We start from the raw sequence: 15,008 nt of genomic DNA on the forward strand, positions 1-15,008 counted from the left end.
TCATGTCTTTTTTACTCCACACATTTTCCCTGACACCCAAAAGTACTAAAAAGTACTAAAATGTTGAATGCTTAGCAGGACAGGAAAATATTCCATTCACTCACTTATCAAGAGAATATCCCTGGTCATCCCTACTGCCTCTGATCTGGCGGACTCACTAATCATAGATGCTTAGTTTGTAAATTATGTCTGATTGTTGTAGTGTGCCCCTGGCTATCTGTGAATTAAAAAAAACAAGAAAATTGTGTCGTCTGGTTTGCTTAATATAAGGAATTTGAAATGGTTTATACTTTTACTTTTGATACTTAACTATATTTGAGCAATTACATGTACTTTTAAAACCAAATACTTTCAGACTTTTACTCAAGTAGTATTTTACTGAGTGGCTTTCATTTTCTATTAAGGTATCTTTATTCTTACTCAAGTATGACAACTGGGTACTTTTTCTACCACTGGTCTCAACATGATTGTAATAAGGTCAGGACCTCTCTAGTAACCTATGCCACTGGGCCTCATCAGCCACACACAGAGGCCCTGGGAGGACACATATAATGACCTAGTCAAAATATAGCCCGGTTTCCACCGTGAGTCCCCGCTGAGGCCTACCGGGGCGGCTAACAACACCCACACGGCGCCACGCTCTCGTCATTACTGCACACTTCCCTTCCCGGCTGTGAACGCCCAGACTCATTCCGGCAAATTAACCAGCGACGTCTCCAAGAAAGCCTGTGGTTAAGCCTCAAGTCTGACATCAGCTACTGTAGCTGGAATGGGCAGTAAGTGCCCAGCCTGACTGCTATTAGTTCTAATGGAAAACTCTTCACTCCCCTGTCAGGCTGGCTTTTGATGGGACTCCATGCAGAACCTTTTGAACCCATCTCCCCTGAGATGTTCTGGCTCTCTGTCTGCCTGGGAGAAAGGTTGTAAATTTGACAATCTGCGCCGCTGTGCGCTAGCCGGGCTGGGATGGCTGGGGAGGGCCCAAAGTGTGCGAATGAGTCATGGCGGTGTCGATGGTTTATTAAGTTTGTGTACCGGGGCTTTTGACAGATGTCGTTTTTTAAATGAGATGACAAAAAAAATGACTGTGAGCAAGCTGCTAGATACAGCATGCACAGAAAGATGGGGGGGGGGGGTTTCACCTCTCTATGGTGATTAGTTTCACACAGACTCAAGGATAAATTATGTTGAGAAATTTGTTGGCTCATTTTGAAAGATGTGAGGGGAAAATGCCATGGTTAGTCAGGGCCGGCTCTACTCCCCCACCGCACGGGCAAAACATTTTAGTGCCCCCCCCTTGACGTAGGAGAGAAAAATTGACGTTTTAAAGTGCATTTCCTGCAATTCTACCCATTTTGTCATGGTGGAAATACATTTTTCAGTTTTAAAGCTAATTTTCTGCAATTCTACACATTTTGCCATGACTTATGCCATGATATCTGAGTGAGAGTGACTAACAAAATCAATGGGGGCCCCCTGGAGGTCAGGGCCCCTGGGCACGTGTACTGTGTGACCAGTCTGTATTTGCTCATGATTACTACAAGTTTAGATAGCTGGCTAGTCTATTTGCCAATCTAAAAATTGTTAGCTGACATGGCTAATTGAATGATTGTCAGTGACTGACATTAGAGAAAAATAGCTGATGCACAAACAAAATTCGAACTTGCACCTTCTACAGGTATTCTATTATTCTAACTCTCAACAGTAAGTTGAGACCCCAACTGAGTTCTCACTTATGTCACTTATGCCTGCATGGTTTCATGGAGTATTAATTAAATTGGCCTATTTCATCTACAGAAAAACATGTATGAAATGAAAATTGATTTATAGGCGGTAATTAAAAAGTGCTGGGCCTCTATCGCTGCTTGCTGTCATTAAAAATGCCCCTGCATAGGTGTTTATGACTCAAAACCTATTAACTCTGCTCTATAACCCCACAGAATGCCCCATGCACAAAGGCTAAACGCTAAATAAAGAAATCATGTCATTACACAATATGAAGCAATAAACTGTATTGGTTCTGTGCAGCTTCATCATAAGATTGTTTCATGGCAGGTATGATGTATACATGCGGTAGCATATACACTCAGCAATCATAAATGTCAACATTCTGAACTATGAGATTGGAGCACTGAAGGGAAAACAATCTGAAGGACAGTATGAGTGGTGTTGCTTGTCCACTCACACATAAACAAAACCTCCAAACTCTTCACCCCCCCCCCTTATCTCTGTCACACACACACACTATCTTAAACACCTGATGCACCAACACTCACTCCCTCCAGATCCAAAGCCTGGAGCGAGCACACATGGATGAAATGTATCCCACCACACAGCCACCAGTGTTTAGCATGCTTTAGAAATAGGGTTGTGAACGTTTAAACGTTAAAACTTCTTAAACGGAATTGGGATTGTTAATGTTAAGAAAAAATCCCTAACCCAAAAACGATGTTATTCACAGAGAGTTGTTCTTTAGGAGGTCCTTCACATGTGAGAAAAGTCAGATGTGTGAAAAAAATCTATTCACGATGAGAAACAATGTGTAAACGCCTTTGAACTGGGTGCTACAATGTTCTATCTGCAATCCAATCACACAATGCTGGGTTGTCAATCAAAATGCTGGGTTGTCAATCAAAATGCTGGGTTGTCAATCAAAATGCTGGGTTGTCAATAAAATATTTTTGATGTAAGGTGATGTACTTTTTGAATCATGAAAGCGGAAGACATCACAAAGCAGTTCTGAGATCTGAGACTTGAATAATACTCTCTCAAAACCATACATTTGCAGATAGAACCAGGGGCGTTTCTAGAATTTGAAAACATTGGGGGGCTTAGTCCAAAGCCAGCATGGGGGGTAAAAGTAAACAATTGTTTTTAATAGTAATTTCACAGGATTTTTCACCTCACCTGCAAATGATTTGTAAACCATGTTTTAATTTTCTCTTTCTGTATTTCAGCTCTTATATTTTGTGCAAATAAAACTGAATTAAAACCTATAGAGAAGCATGAAGTGTGACAGTCTTCTGTGTGCTCAATCCACTTCTGTTCTCTTTCCATCTGCCCTCAATGGTCACTTTCTCTGTGTCTTGTCTGTTGTTGTCTCAGGTTCTTGTTTGTTACTGTCTCCTTTGTCTATCCTTTTCTGTTATGGCCTGTTCTGTTCTTCTGGTGTCTCTCTCCATCATATCCTATTCTTCCGTTGCTGTCTATGTGTCTTGTCTGGTTTCCCTCTCCATCATTTACTCATCTTTTGCTGTGTCGTGTCTAGTGTGCGTCTAGTTTTTCAATCCAAAACGGTCGAGGGGATACCGGGGTAGCTTAACTTGTTTTGGACCTGTGTCTGGGTCACCTAAATCATCCTTTTCCCTACCATTTGCCCCTGGCTGCTGCTGTTGTAAGTGCTCCACTGGACTGCTGTTCTCATCTGTCCTCCTTTGCTCATCTGAAAGCTAGCAAGGTAGGGGTGCAACATGTCATTAGTTAGTTTTAAAGGGCGACTACACGTCCTGATCTGGCCTCGTTTCAGATTTGGTTCATTAAGAAAAGCTAGCGGCCATGATTGAAATTAAAAGCAAGTTGGTTTCGGGGTTGTGATTTAATGTGTGTGTGTGTGTGTGTGTGTGTGTGTGTGTGTGTGTGTGTGTGTGTGTGTGTGTGTGTGTGTGTGTGTGTGTGTGTGCGTGTGTTCGCAGGTGGGAAGAGTTATCCAAATTATTTCACCAATTAGCTTCAGCTGGCTGGTGTGCGACCTGACTTTGACATCGGATAGCCTGTCTCTGGGGCAAGTTAGGGACCGTCAATAAATTACACAATGTAAATTAGACAATATTTTCATGTTGCACATCTTTTAGTTGTCTCATTAAATGCTTTCAATATTTGTATACGAATTTCTACAATTTATAGTTGGTTTCAGGTTTTTCATTTCATTTGGTCAGTTCTACCATGTAATTTCAGATGTTTAGATTACATAACATTTGAGGATAACTTAAGGGCCTATGTATTTTTCACTGTTTTGTTCACCTTCAGTCTAACCACAAAGCTGGCCTTATTTTCCCCTCTCTTTATGGCTGCCCTTCCCTTCTAAGTTCAAGTCTGTTTCTTCGTCATATACACATTATATACAGTGCAATGAAATGCATACCTGCAGGTTCACCTTTCGACAATGCAACAACAGAAAAAGTAATTAGCTAAGTGAATAAAAAGAGTAATAAAAATAAAAGCTCAATTAAATAATTTCCCAAAGTGAATAAAATGCTGTTTTTTTTTACAAATAGTTACATAGCCTATATAGAAATAACAGACATGAGCTATGCATGTTTACCTGTAGAATGGAATAGGTTATACGACCTATATAATTATTTTAATTTTGTCAGTTCTACCACCTCAACATTGCTAACTTTAAACGGGGTTAAATATAACGTTGTAGTAAAGTTCAGCTGCAGTCCACACTATCAAAAGTCCCAAAAGATATCTTCGGTCTCAGCTAGACAAGCTAGCTACAGACACGAAACCCATCAAATACACTTGCTGGAAATAAACACTTGTCCTAATATCATGACTTGTATCAACATTCTTTGCTTGCCCATTCACTATATACTATTAAATAACTGACACCCAATAGCTTAAGAATGCTGAGCGCTAGTGCTAGCTTATTAGCATTAGCCAACCTTTATGTTGGGAGAGACTAGCTAGTTAGCTACAAACCTGTGGCTAACTCTACTTCTGCTGCATTTGGACTTTCTGGCTATTCTGCCCTCCACCTCATTCATTGCTGCCTCAACTTGCTCAACCTGCTAGCTTTTTTGCCACTCTTAGAAATACAAATGTATTGTAATCCCAGAATACAAGCAGCTAAGGGCTGCTTGTAAGTTCTGAATATCTATATTTGCTCTGTTCTATGCTGCAGACTCTGACTGAGTGAAAGGCGTTATGCTGAGTGATGACATTGACGTATAACCGGTGCTGTAGGGGTCAAGTCCAATGCAGTCCAATGCATTCTTGCAGTGTGTGCTCCTGCCTAGCGCAGTGCGTGCTCCTGCCTAGCGCAGTATTGTTTATTTTAGTTATTCAAATTTGTCAGTAAAACATGTTTTTTAATACTGCATATAGCGCAAGTGATGTGTGGTCACGGAAACTCATATCAGACCTTTTTACCTCCGAAAGGTTCGGGGCTGGATCAAAAACCTCTGAAGCCCAGGTCTAATGATGACACCGGATAAACCGTATAGTCCCAAGTCCTTGATTATTCATATCATAGGTTCTGGTCCTCTTTTGCAATGACTTCGATTTTTTTCCCAGCAATTTTTCAGAAAGCTCTTTATGGTATAAACAAATAAATACAGGTGCCTTAAAGCATGTTTAGGGTCCCATTGGAGAAGCATTGCTGTCTTTGTCTTGTTCTATATCAATACGAAAACCTCCATAGAAGGAGTATTTCACTACAATGACAAACATACCACATTTTATTGATAACTAGTAAGTAGTTTACTGACTTTGGGTGTCTACATTCATCTGGATGCTACCATGATTACGGATAATGACTGGGAATAATGGTGAGTCTGCTAACCTTCCCTGTTATTGTAATGATGAGAGGTTAGCATGTCTTGGGGGTATGATATTTGTGCATCTGTAACTCTCTTATTGATGATATTGTGTCTAACTTTCTCACTTATCATTATTCACCTGTTGCATACCGTTTTTTTGAACAATAGTAGGAGAAAAGACCACCAAATGAAGTTTCATTAACTGCCTAAGGACCAGGCTAAACGAACATCATGATTTCAGACTATACGCCGCGTTAATGATGAAAAGCTGTGGGCTCCGTGTATTGTCTGTGTAAACCTGGAAATTCCACCAAGTAGGTGTAGATATCGCCATAGGCTACTTTGGGCCATTTGGAAGGGTTATCTCCCCAGCTGGTCTACGGCAAGTTGAAAGCACATACGGTGGCTTTGGAAAGTATTCAGACCCCTTGACTTTTTTCACATCTGAATAATAAAATGGGGAAACTGGTATTCAATCAAACATGGCCTTATTTTAAAATGTATTAAATTGTTTTTTTCCCCTCATCAATCTACACAAATACCCCATAAAAAATGAAATATCACATTGACATATACGTATTCAGAACCTTTACTCAGTACTTTGTTGAAGCACCTTTGACAGCGATTACAGCCTCAAGTCTTCTTGGGTATGTTGCTACAAGCTTGGCACACGTGTATTTGGGGAGTTTCTCCCATTCTTCTCTGCAGATCCTCTCAAGCTCTGTCAGGTTGGATGGGGAGCGTTGCTGCACAGTTATTTTCAGGTTTCTCTAGAGATGTTCGATCGGGTTCAATTCCGGGCTCTGGCTGGGCCACTGAAGGAGATTTAGAGACTTGTCCGGAAGCCACTCCTGCGTTGTCTTGGCTGTGTGCTTAGGGTCATTGTCCTGTTAGAAGGTGAACCTTCGCCCCAGTCTGAGGTCCTGAGCACTCTGGAACAAGTTTTCATCAAGGATCTCACTGTACTTTGCTCCGTTCATCTTTGCCTCGATCCTGACTAGTCTCCCAGTCCCTGCCACTGAAAAACATCACCACAGCATTATTCTGCTACCACCGTGTTTCACAGTAGGGATGGTGCCAGGTTTCCTCCAGACTTAACGCCTGGCATTCAGGCCAAAGAGTTCAATCTTGGTTTCATCAGACCAGAGAATCTTGTTTCTCATGGTCTGAGAGTCTTTAGGTGCTTTTGGCAAACTCCAAGTGGGCTGTCATGTGCCTTTTACTGAGAAGTGGCTTCACTCTACCATAAAGGCCTGATTGGTGGAGTGCTGCAGAGATGGTTGTCCTTCTGGAAGATTCTCCCATCTCCATAGAGGAACTCTAGAGCTCTGTCAGAGTAACCATCTGGTTCTTGGTCACCTCCCTGACCAAGACCCTTTTCCCCTGATTGCTCAGTTTGGCCATGCGGCCAGCTCTAGGAAGAGTCTTGGGGGTTCCAAACTTCTTCCATTTAAGAATAATGGAGGCCACTGTGTCTCGGAGCTCTACGGACAATTCCTTCGACCTCATGGCTTGGTTTTTCCTCTGAAATGCACTGTCAATTGTGGGACCTTATATAGACAGGTGTGTGCCTTTCCAAATCATGTCCAATCAATTGAATTTACCACAGGTAGACTCCAAGTTGTAGAAACATCTCAAGGATGATCAATGGAAACAGGATGCACCTGAGCTCATAGCAAAGGGTCTGAATACTTATGTAAATGTGGTATTTTTGTTTTTTGAAAAAATGTATAAAAACATATTTTCGCTTTGTCATTAAGAGGTATTGTGTATAGATTGATGAGGCATTTTTTTTATTTAATCAATTTTAGAATAAGGCTGTAACATAACAAAATGTGGAAAAAGTCAAGGAGTCTAAATACGTTCCGAAGGCATTGTATAGGCAAGCCAACAAGATTAAACGTTTCTAAGTACCTAGACCGTTCAAAGGGCAGGCGAAGAAGAGAAGTAGTTACGCGACATATCTAAGACTAGCGAATTAGATCGAGATGAACTTCTCTCGCTAGCCAGCCAGCTAACGCCAGCTAACCGGCGAAAACGCTAATGGTAAACAAACAGTGACATAAGTATAATGCGGCAGCTTTACTGTCAGTGTTAGCAGGTCGGGTAACAAATTACAGTGGCAGAATAAGTATCATGCAAATCATTTGTTGTTGTGACTGCCAAGTGTGTTAATAACGACACATGAGGCTGCTGAAAACGTTTCTTGAAACGGCAAAAAAAGCGTCACTAGTTATTTTAGGATGACACCAAAGTTAGGCTAATTACATGGGAGTAACGGGAGTACCCTACGGCCGTACCCTACTCGGCGTGGCCACGTTAAGCCACGCCTCGCTGTGTGTATCAACAAGGTGAGCTCTGTTGTCGAGTAGAAAGAACGCCATTGCTCCCTAGTGGTCATATGCAATAGGACGCAGTAGGACCATATTTTGCATTGTGAATTCACATAGAACGATAAGAAAAATGCATACAATTCCAACGTGAAAACCGATAAATAAATGCTGTTTAAATTAAAAAAAATCTCCACTTGTCACATCCTTATTTAGAAAACAAAAGCAGTGACCATATGGGCCGTACAGCAGCGGCTTGGTTCATTGTCACACAGGCACACACTCGCTAGCACTGTTACATAACAGGCAGCCCACATCCCTGCTCCCTGCTCCCTGCTGCCTCTCTTGTGCAGAAGATTAAGAGTGCTGTGAAAAAAAATGCTATGGCTCTCTGAGAGGATTATTTCACACTTGCAGCTCACCAAACGCACATACGCACGGATACACACACACACACACAGTCACTCAAACACAAGTACGTTCACACACACATCCGTCATTCCTCTAGCTGAGACCGATGCCACATCTGACCCACATCTACCACCTTGTGTGTGTGTGTGTCCAGCCAAGCCCTTAGCTGCATGTATTCTGGGATTACAATACATTTGTATTTCTAAATAAAGGCTCACACTAATCTTCTGGTTAACATTCATTGGTGCCATTGCCAAGTCCCAAAACAATGTTTAGTGACATTTTCCACTGACTAAATAATCATCCTCTATTTTTGGGAGATATCATTCTGCCTGAAACAGGGCTCGGCGCTGACTGCAACAGAGTGCAGTGACTGACTGCACTTACTAGCTCCCTGGAAATATGAAATCTGAAGCGTATTGAACTTTATGCTAAAAATGTGATTATGACTTTAGAAGTATGTGCAGTGACTGGACACAGATAAGACCAAACCTGAAACAAATTGAATATTAAGCCTAAAAGTATGTGCATTTCCCTATGCAAAGTACGGATAAGAGACCTGTCTCAACTTAACAAGCTTTATCAAAATGACAACACTCCATGTTGACCTGTTTCCTATTGAAGCTACTGTAGATCAAATTGTATTTGTCACATGCGCCGAATACAACAGCTGTAGACCTCACAGTGAAATGCTTACTTACGAGCCCTTATTTACCAACAATGCAGTGTTAAGACAAATAAGTGTTAAGATGATGCAACCATAGTGAAAGACAAAACACATAGCAGCAACAGCATCTCTACTCTCTCTTCTCTGCATAGAGGGGTGCTGTGCATCTCAGAATTCTTTGCAACTTCCAAAGCATTTGGTGAAATAAGGCACATTTCTACTCAATAGCCCATCAGTGGCCATTCAATCACATATCTTACCGCCACCGCCTCCAGAATCTGCTTGATGACATGGGCAGCATCTCTCTCACTGTAGTACCCTCTCTCCACGATCCTAAAAGGGCAGAAAGAGACTAACGGTCAAACACAGTCAAAACGTTACACAGAGTTGAAATACCCCACTTTGGGAGAGAGTGGTCCCTCAACTGTAGTGAGGGAAAATAATAGGGCAAGGACGATACCAGTATCGCGATACTCGTTAGTATTGTGGCAAGGAAACAAAACACGAAACGAGTTGAATTTATTTAGGAAAACAGCCCTAATGTTGGGAACAAACATCATTATGTTGTCATTCAGAGTCACATTTATTAAAGGACCAAATAGTGTTCTTTGTGTTTTCATTTTTGCCATGGAAGAAATATTGCGGTACTGGTATCGTCACAGACCTAATTGTAGGTACTTGTTACTGTCAAACATTCCTAAACCTATAAGGTGATAGGAGGATAACGAGATTAACAGACAATTTAATTAGGCTATTATACCAAAACAATTAAACAATAGAGAAACACTGACTCATATTGAATATTCATGATGAGTTTTACAGATGGGTGGGGGATTTGCTCCAACCACAGTCTTCTAATCGGTTTCCTGGTAACAGTGTTGGTGAGGGCCATTACAAATGTAATTTTCTATTCCTTTTATGCTCTACATCTCAATAACGCCTGTGTCATAAATTGCTGCTAATGACAAAGCAGGCAAATGGAACGGGGGGACTGAGTGAGGCCACTGATTCCACCTCTGGCCTCGCCGAAGTGAAACCAATTTCAGCAGGGATATGGGGTTGAGACGGGGTCGTAAGGGTGGTATATTTTGGCCGTAGGCACCTGTCAAAGAGTTCCCCTCCAGTCACCAGCTCCAAGATGAGGGCGATGTCTGTCTCTGTCTCAAAGATCTCCTTCAGGCGGATCTGAGGTCCAAAACCACAGGTAGAGGGGAAGATGAGATTGAGAACTCCCCAAAATGTTGACAAAGACATAATAAAAAACATTAATGTTACTAAAGAGGTCACCATTAATGTTAATTTAATTCCCATTCTTAGAAATGTTTTTTTTGTTGTTGTAACAATACAACACATCAAAAACATTCAAGTTGCTAGTATCCTACAAGTCACCACTATTGTTCATGTCCATCATGGTCTGAGAAAAGATAACATTTGAATGTTTATAAGTGGTGTCTTGGATAAAATAAAGTGAACTCTTACAATATTCGGGTGGGAAAGTCGCAGCAGAACACCAATTTCAGTCCGCACTATTTTCTTATCGATCTGAAATGGAAAGAATGAGAATGAGAGCCCCATTATGATGCTGTCAGTATAACTATAAAATGGCCGATGGACTCACAGTCTTCTTGAGGACCTTTGCAGCATAGGGCTTCTGTGTCTTCTTCTCCTCAGTGCGAAACACCACTGACGTGGCCCCCCTTGGAAGAAGATAAATCAGTCAACGTCAACGACTATGATTATATGGTTCTCTCCATAGTGCAATGATTCAGCATTTTATCTCCAGTTCGACTCATGAACTGCTTATGAATCATTATTTGATTGTAAGTATAATGCAATTTGCTCATCAATGTGACAATCAAAAGCTGACATCCATCTCAACCATTACAATAACAACTCCACTGTGAACCATTAGAGACAGAATCCGTCTACGTGCTTATTGCTAACAGTGCTAAATAAAACCCGTTGTAGAGGAAAACATGCAGGAAAAGAAAGCATTTCAAAGCCATGACACGATTACATGAGAGGGCAGAGGGGTAGCACTAAGTACGAGCTGAAACCGTGGGTAATCTGTTAATACGTGATTGGGCTGTCTCGTGTTGTCTGTTGCTTTTCAATCTACTTGGAAATCTAGAGATAATGCCCTGGCCCAATGTATATCTTTATTATTTCGAACTAAGGAAAGCAGTTGCAGCAGCAGACACAGCAGCAGCTGAGCTGTGGGTTGCCTAGGACAACTGGAGCACCACCTGTATCTTGCTTCACTTGAACAGTCTATATGACCTCACACATACAGATGGTTATGTGTTTTGGTGCTCTGTCTATCTCAACATTGAAAGATGTATTTTTTATCAATGTGTGTTCAAATTCAATTGAGCCGTTGAAGAAATAGTATTTCTCGGGATTTACTAATCCCTTCGACGCCGGTATACCATCATCAAGTGAGCTATCAATATGTACATGTGTACAATCATTACTATTCAGTACCGTCAGCAAAACTGGTATTTTGGTCAATTAGAATCGGATGTGGATTGTGTAAAACTGAACTAGGTCGTTATTAAGAGGGCGGTCAGAATAAAACCACACAGTGGAATAAGGAGGGGGTACTGGCAGCAGCCAGCAGCTATCTAATCTGGGACTTCCCCTCAGTAGTGTCCCTATGGGGGCACTCAGCGTTTGCCCTGCTTAGGAAATGATTCCCTGTTTTTCCAGCAGTCCTGCTAGTGCTAATACAATCCAGGCATAATCATCCCCCAGCCCTCTCGACACCACTCTCATAGCTGTAGGGTCTCCTTGGCAACCAGGACAACTCTCCTCAAAAAGTAGACCCCTAACAACTGTGCACACCCTTATATGGGGAGGCTGGGGGACGCTGAGAGTAAATTGTGTATGTTTACGTGCATGAAGCAGGTACCAGTGGCTGAACTGGCCTATTGTTTACGATCGATCTACCAACTGTAGATAGATCCTCAAATGTCGATCACAGATGATTAATTCAGTAAACGTCCGTATCTGACTCAATATGCGCTGCTGGTGTTCAATTGTTACTGCTAATTCTAGCAAACAGTGGCCTACTTTAAGTAATGACCATATCATTTGATTTAGATCTCGTGTTATGCGTTTGAGTCCTATAAAGGGACGTACGGACAGCTTTTTGAAAGCTTGATATACAGTTTGTTACACCACTGACAGTGAGACCTCTCCCTTCAGTCTCACACAGAACACCCGAAGTGACAAAATGGGTCCCTGTTCATTATACACGCAGTTGCAGGTGAGGAGAAGAGAAATGAGGTTTAATATAAAAGGCACAGGCGCATTGGTGCTGCATTCTGGGGCATTCACCTGTTCCATGGTATATCCAACGGAAATACTACACCTGATTCACATTATATGGCCAACCCTAACTGCACTGTGCTGTTTCAGCTATTCTCTCACACACTGTCCCAGCAACTACGGCGGATGTGTAACCAGGCCAGCCCAGTACAGATCTGCTTGGCATGGATCATTTTTTCCCCTATAGTGTGAATTAGCAATTACAGTGAGCCGGTGTTTTGAGTCAGGACCATGGACATGGTGGGATATCGTTGTTTACGCCTGCTGACAAATATCTTCATCAAACGCATGAATACCCAGAAGGGCTCCAATTGCCACTCCATCTGTCAGTCAGACCCCCAAACTTCAACAGACCACTGACACCCACTCCAAGTGACAAATATTGACATGTTGACATTGTCGATCTGGATGTGATGTAAGAGTGTACTTAAGCCAGACTCATGTGGATGGAGGGGAGGGGAGTGGAGGGGTTAGAGGTAGTGGGAGATTCCATATAAAGCCTCTGAAAATGGTCCGTAACACCTGTTTCCTCCATACTTGCACTAATCCCTTCACGTTTTACTGTTGTCCAGTGCTAAGCCATGTGTTGCCCCCATTACAATGAGAGGCCATATCCATAGCAAACACAGTGGGCCGTTTACTCCTCTGACTGAGTGAAGATCATGTTGATTGTGTCTTGGCATCATATTAGCAGGCTACTTATGAGGGGAGATGAAGTGGAGAGAAATTGTCACTTGTTAACAGGAGGAGCTGTCCATGGTGCTGAACTATGCATGCAATTGATTCCTTTTACTGAACTGGTCTAAAATATGTGTTCTGTCTGTCCTGTCAGAGTATCAAACCTAATCCATGTGATATACACAGTAGATAAATACTGAAATTGTAAACATGGTAATTCAAAATATACACTTTAGCTACAGCCATAATGTAATGAAATACTACATCCCATTGGATGAAATTCCACTGATATGTTTTTCTACAGTACATGACCAGAAACAACCCCTTATGAAGGTCATGATGCTGGTGGTATTTACTGTATGCATTGGAGTCAATAAAGGCACAGACTAGAGTACTCTACCTTCCCAGTTCTGGGCCCATGGTGTAAAATTCATCCATGGAGACATCTCGGCGCGAGCCATCGACCCAGTATTCCACCGGGGTGGCACCGGAGCGTGAGGTTGGCATGTTGATGTTGGCCAATCACACAACACACAGGATTCCTGAGGAGCGCAAAACCCAAACTCACACTACTTGCCCTCTTTTTAAGATTAAAACGTAATTCTCAGTTTAAGTTGAAGGAAGAGAAGGCATTAGTCCTGTGTTGTTGAATTCCCCCACGCCAAAAGCATAAGAGCGATAACTAGTCTTTGGTTAACTACTCTCACCGTTATATTAAGTCAAAGATCAAAGATAATCCGGATGTTTACGTTTCCAGTAAAGCATCGAAATATATAGTCAGCTCCGATATCAAAATCCTGCAGGCTTCGCTTTACATCTCAAGCTTAGTCACTATGCTATGTACCACATTACAAAAAACATCCATTATTATTCTATTATTGCAATATATCGACACATTTTAATTCGCGCATTCATAACTATCCTTTACTCGAAGTTTACTGTGCCATATCCAAATGTGTCGCAGCTTCCATCAGGCCTCCCTGTGTGAGTGCCCGAATCCAGAAACCTAGTATCCTACGCTTTGATCTCCTGCAGCACAATCCCACCCACGACAGCTCACTCATTAAAACATTACTATATCATGCAACGAAGCACCTCAATTGTCCATGATATCAGCAATCGCGTCTGAGGTTCGTGTCAAAGAATATTCCATGGTCCGAGGTAGAAAGCTTTATGGCACTAATTAAATCATGATCCGTCAATATGTTTATGTTGTTGCTGTCCCACAATTTGGCAAATATAGATTTCGTCTCGCGGCTGATGCAGGCTGCACTATTGGTCTTTATGAACGCCCATCCAATGATCTGCTCGCTATAGAATATTTGGTCTTTCTTTCATCCTCGGGTTGGGATGGGTAGGTGGTGGCGGTTAGGCTGGTGTTGGGGGGCTAGAGGGAATCTGTAATCTCAGCTCCACGCCCTCCACAGATTTCCTTCCAATCAGTTGCATTCACAGCAACCACAATCTGCGCTGCAATTGGAAGTCAAACAGTCAATCAAAACCATAATATTACGCTTGTATCCCACCTGTAAAGCCTTGGTCCACATATGGCATTGTATAGGGTATATGCAACCTACATTTCAACGAGCAGACCATTCTGAAAATACCCGACTGATTTTGGATGTCAACAATGCTGGCCATGTCTTTTAATTAACTGATGTGTGGAGGAACCCAATGTCTAATATTTGTATTCATGATCTTTACTAGAAAGGGGTGAAATGATAGAATAATAGTCTGATTGTTTCATGTGATAATCATGTTCCGCTGTGTACTGTATGCATGCTGAGTTCAGCAATATGGACACTTCCCCTCATCAACTCGGGGGTTATTATAGATCGTTATCAATATGGTGTAGAGCGTTCGATGTGACTGCTGGGGGGGGGCAAGGATAACTCCAGCTCCGCTAAAACCATTGGCAACTACTTGCTGTTTTCAAGGGGATTGTTAAATACATTTTAGAACTATTTGGTTTTAATATCATCACCTCTTGAAGTGCATAGTCAGAAAAACACAGTCACGATTATTCCACATTTAGCTCTATCATCAGAG

The 15,008-nt window shown here is 41.9% G+C and overlaps 1 protein-coding gene across 2 annotated transcripts in view; it reads right to left on the minus strand.

The window, feature by feature from the left end:
* Window positions 1-14,336, minus strand: part of LOC115158046 (calcium/calmodulin-dependent protein kinase type IV) — a 34,062-nt gene extending 19,726 nt beyond the window's left edge. Inside the window, exons 1-6 of one of the 2 annotated variants that reach the window (XM_029706527.1) lie at window positions 14,055-14,336; window positions 13,360-13,501; window positions 10,570-10,648; window positions 10,431-10,493; window positions 10,054-10,136; window positions 9,212-9,284 (exon numbers count right to left, since the gene is read on the minus strand). In XM_029706527.1, the coding sequence (XP_029562387.1) occupies window positions 9,212-9,284; window positions 10,054-10,136; window positions 10,431-10,493; window positions 10,570-10,648; window positions 13,360-13,466 (405 nt within the window). In that variant the 5' untranslated portion in view covers window positions 13,467-13,501; window positions 14,055-14,336. Of the gene's footprint in view, window positions 1-9,211; window positions 9,285-10,053; window positions 10,137-10,430; window positions 10,494-10,569; window positions 10,649-13,359 lie in introns of both variants that reach the window. The other variant, XM_029706526.1, reaches the window with a different exon arrangement.
* Between the last annotated feature and the right edge of the window lie 672 nt (window positions 14,337-15,008).

This window comes from Salmo trutta, chromosome 22, assembly GCF_901001165.1.
Source record: "Salmo trutta chromosome 22, fSalTru1.1, whole genome shotgun sequence".
In the NCBI taxonomy this organism is placed as follows: Eukaryota; Metazoa; Chordata; class Actinopteri; order Salmoniformes; family Salmonidae; genus Salmo; species Salmo trutta.